Source organism: Halyomorpha halys, unplaced genomic scaffold (genome assembly GCF_000696795.3).
Source record: "Halyomorpha halys isolate HHAL.00 unplaced genomic scaffold, Hhal_1.1 Scaffold742.1, whole genome shotgun sequence".
Taxonomy (NCBI): Eukaryota; Metazoa; Arthropoda; class Insecta; order Hemiptera; family Pentatomidae; genus Halyomorpha; species Halyomorpha halys.
Genome location: NW_027115923.1, coordinates 84771 through 89012, shown reverse-complemented (window position 1 = coordinate 89012; position 4242 = coordinate 84771). Strand labels below are relative to the sequence as shown.

General features: G+C 33.8%; 1 protein-coding gene across 1 annotated transcript in view; it reads right to left on the bottom strand.

Annotated features, from left to right (window-relative positions):
* Window positions 1–875: 875 nt before the first annotated feature.
* LOC106685785 (probable cytochrome P450 301a1, mitochondrial) overlaps window positions 876–4242 on the bottom strand; it is a gene marked incomplete at its 5' end in the record, with an annotated part of 81241 nt that continues 77874 nt past the window's right edge. Inside the window, 1 exon segment of the mRNA XM_067052906.1 lies at window positions 876–1516. Within this exon segment, the coding sequence (XP_066909007.1) occupies window positions 1403–1516 (114 nt within the window).

Sequence of the window (4242 nt, the reverse complement as noted above, 5' to 3'; positions counted from 1 at the left end):
AAGAATTGGTGTTTTATTTCCTTTGGTTAAATATACCGTCTGGATTTGCTTTCTGTAGTGTTTTTTTTAATATATGGTCTAATAGATTTGAGAAGAGAGTTTAAACCATATCTTAAACTTAAAAACTTTTTGAACTAACATTAACATTTCATAATGTTTTGCATATTTTGCCCATTGTATTTTCGACTAGATTGATCCATTTCATTGGCATCTCCAGCTCTAAAATAATTTCAGCTTCAATGGTCAACAGACCCTCTTGCTCTATTAAGGGTAAAAACTTTTTCCTGCCATGACAAATGTTACCCCTATCATTTCCCATTAAACCTAGTTGAAACCATGCTAGTCTGATGTAAGGACATTGTGAAATCACTCCTTTCACATGAAATTCATTGGTTACCGTACCATAGAAGTCGGCGATCCACTAAGGAAGAGTACTTATATTGTGCATTTACTCGTTTTCACTTTCTGAACTTTCAACTGACACTCACACAACTGGAGAGATAGACAATAAAACCGTTTTAACAATATATCCTCATAAAATATGCCTTGCCGAACCACAGGTTGGGAACCACTGCTTTAGCTGAAGTATCGATTCCTGATAGAATTGAATGAAAAATATCAATTTTCCAAGAGTATCAAATTAAAAGTGGCAATGCTCAATGAACTAAGCCAATGAGCAAAAAACAAAAATCAGGCAAACATATAGATATTTCTGATATCCATAACCAATACTTGAGACTTGTTCTAGCTAATGACTTAAAAAAAAGATTAGTGAAGAATCAGTAAAAAATATCAGAATTATTGGATTGAAAGTACCGATACCACAATGTCAAGGAATAGGTGTAGACTAGGTGCAATAAATAGGTTAAAATTCATTTACAATTGAAAAAATACACTTGTGTGTTTTATTTATCTTCTAAATTAGCTGTAGAGAGATTGGTCAATATCTTATTCTAGAACACTCTGTGTGGTATTTCAGTTCTCTTTATAAAGGGTTCTTGATATACTTCTCGTGAGATAAGGCAAGACTAGATAAATATGTTGTTTAATGTCATTTGGTATTATTGCTGAGTTTTCTTAATTTATTTTTTTGTTAAATCTCATGCAATCATTTTATTTTTATAGGTTTTTAGTCGTTTATTTTTATGGTTATGCGTTTTAGTTGTCAATATTAAAAAAAAAAAGATGGCTAACATATCCTAAATGGTTTTTCATGTTACAGATTTTAACAAATTTCAATTGTATTGGGATAGAAGATGACTTATTATAGTTGTGAAAAAATCTTGATAAATTACTGTATATACTTATAAAAATAATTTAATTCATTTTTTCCATTTATATCATGTTAATAATGTAAAGTTCGAATCCAATTGAAGAAGATTCAAAAATTAATATTTCAGGTTTAGTTTTTCCTTTCTATATACTTGAAATTTAGAGGACCATGGGGCATATACATGGGATGAACTGAGTACTCCAAGCGTTTCTTCTTGAATTCAATCTTATATGCTTCAATGATCTGAAAAAAAAAGAAGTTATTTCATTCATGTCAATAGTAAATACACTTAGTATGATCTCCTCAGCATCACTCTTTCTTTGTCTTCAGTATTTATCATCTAAGGCCTCATACCCCTATGTCTCTGATTTTCATGATTTTTTGTGTATTCGTAATACAAACTGAATACCTAACAAATATATTTAACATTATTGAAATTTACATCGGTTGGACTATATAGACTATTATATACATTTAACTATTGTACTATGGCATACATTGATTGGATTTCTTGTTGCTTGTGTTCATTTTGTTCAGTTCAGTTCACTGTTTCTAATTTTGCTTGCCCATTCTTCTCTCTACCTCCCAGAGGACCAGCAGATCCCTGGTCTCTTCTACTCCATTTGGCTGATAAAGGGATTGAGAGTTGAAAAATAACTTTAACTTGTAAAATTAAAGATGGCGGATTGTCAAGTAGCTTCTTTCATTTTCATATTAATGGTCATGTCAACTCTGCCATTAGAGAGCCGCACATTAGTTTACAGTGCCTTTTATATAATTGAATTGAATGTGTTCAGGGGGAGTTCTCTCCCTTATAATAATAATAATAATAATGCTTTATTTATTCTGGGACGAGTCCCTTTAGAATAATACAGAGAAATCAATAGATGAGGGCTGAGGAGTCTCAGAAATACTTAAACAAAAAATATAAAGAAATATAAACAGTCATGATAAAAAAATAATTATAGGTTACTTTCTCACTTTTATCAGTTGATATCTGGTGATAGGTTGATGCAATCACAAGGATTTAATAGGAGAAATTATTAGGAATTAACAAATTTATTTATCTTAAACTTGTTTTGTATTAATTATACATATTTAAACTTTAATAATTTAAATTAATTATGTGTGAATAAATGATTTTCATAAAATTATCCACATAACCAAGAAATTTTAAAATAGCACATAACCAAGAATTGGTGTTTTATTTCCTTTGGTTAAATATACCGTCTGGATTTGCTTTCTGTAGTGTTTTTTTTAATATATGGTCTAATAGATTTGAGAAGTAATAAGGATTGATAAGGGAATGTTCATCTAGGAAGTTGGAGAGTTGATTTTGGACAAGGCGTTCTAACGTTTTGGAAAGGTTAGATAGAAGAGATATAGGACGAAAGTCGTGCAGTGAGCTAGGGTTGGAAATTTTCTTCAAAGGTCGGACAAGGGGAGTTTTCCAGGAAGATGGGAATATGGAGTTTTGCAATGAAAAGTTGTAGATGTGGTAAAGAATGGAAATAACGACAGGGAGGTTGGATTTTATTAGTTTTACTGGAATATCAGGGCCATAATCATTAGTGTGGGAATTTAGGACAGCGGAAAGTAATTCATCGTAGAACTGATGTGAGAAAAAGAAGTCTTCAGGATTGAAATTGTGATGTTGAATATCGGAAATAGAGGAATTATGAGCATAGCATAAGAAATGGTCATTGAGGTCATCTGGAGTCACATGGAGTGAACTGAGATTATTGGATTCTGGTAGGGATAGGTTACGAAATATTTTCCATTTGGATTTGGAATCAGGAGAAAGGGTATTATGAAAGTAGGTGGCTTTAGGAAGTCGGACTGCGGATTGGATTTCATTCCGGAGGATCTTGAAAGACAGGTAAGCGGGTTCGACGGTATTTGCGCCTCACTGCATCTCTTCTTTTCATCATTTCCTTTATTTTGGGGGTCACCCAAGGTGCAGTGGGACGGCGTATGTTTCTGATTTTCAAAGGAGCATGGATATCTAATATGGATTTTAGGTTTGAGTCAGGGTGGTTACCATAGCGTCAATGGAGTTATAGGAATATATGATGTCCCATTGGAAAGAATTAAGGTCAGGCTGAAGGTATTCATTAGTGATAAGGTCTAAATTGCGGTATGATACTATTTTGGGGGTGAAGGATTTCACAGGTAGGTCGTATGTAATTTGGATCAGATCATGTGATGAGGGAAATGGAATAGGATGTTGAGAAGAAGACAGGATTTTGTTAGGGGAGTCACAGATGTAAAGGTCTAACCAGGTGTCGGAAAATTGGGTGTGATGGGTAGGAGATTAAGGAACAAGATGAAGGTTAAGGGAAAACAGTAGGTCAGTTAGGAAGTGTTTTTCAGGAGGTTGTGAGAGCATATTCACGTTAAAATCTCTGGCGACAATAATATTGGTGTAGTGGGAAATCAGGTTGACGAGGGATGATTCAAAGAAGTTGTCGAATGGAACACAAGGAGGGCGGTAAACTACAGCAAATAACAGAAGAGAGGTAAAGGAGGAAATTTCGTTGAACAGGTATTCCATGTGAGCAAAGTCAGGAGAAGGAGACTGTAGTAGGATTTTGGCCTTAAGACTTTCATGGATATATAAACCGACACCACCTTCCGTGTGATCAGCTCTGTCATGGCGTAGGAACGAGTAATATATATATATATATATATAAGTTAAAGCCTTAGTAAGCTGTTACTTCGATGTCAGCTGACTGAGGAGATCAGCTGATCGCATGTATATGAAGAGATGTACCGAACCCAATAAAGATAGTATGTTACAGCAGTTCACACGTATTACATCTTATTCCTTCTTCTCTTTTTTGACATTTGGCTTTCGCCGATACTTAACTGGTGCCGAAAGCAGGGAACTTTAGATACCGGATTAATTTTCAGTCTAAAAGAAAAATTTTTTTCATTGTTCTCTTTGAATTATGACCAGTAACGGATTA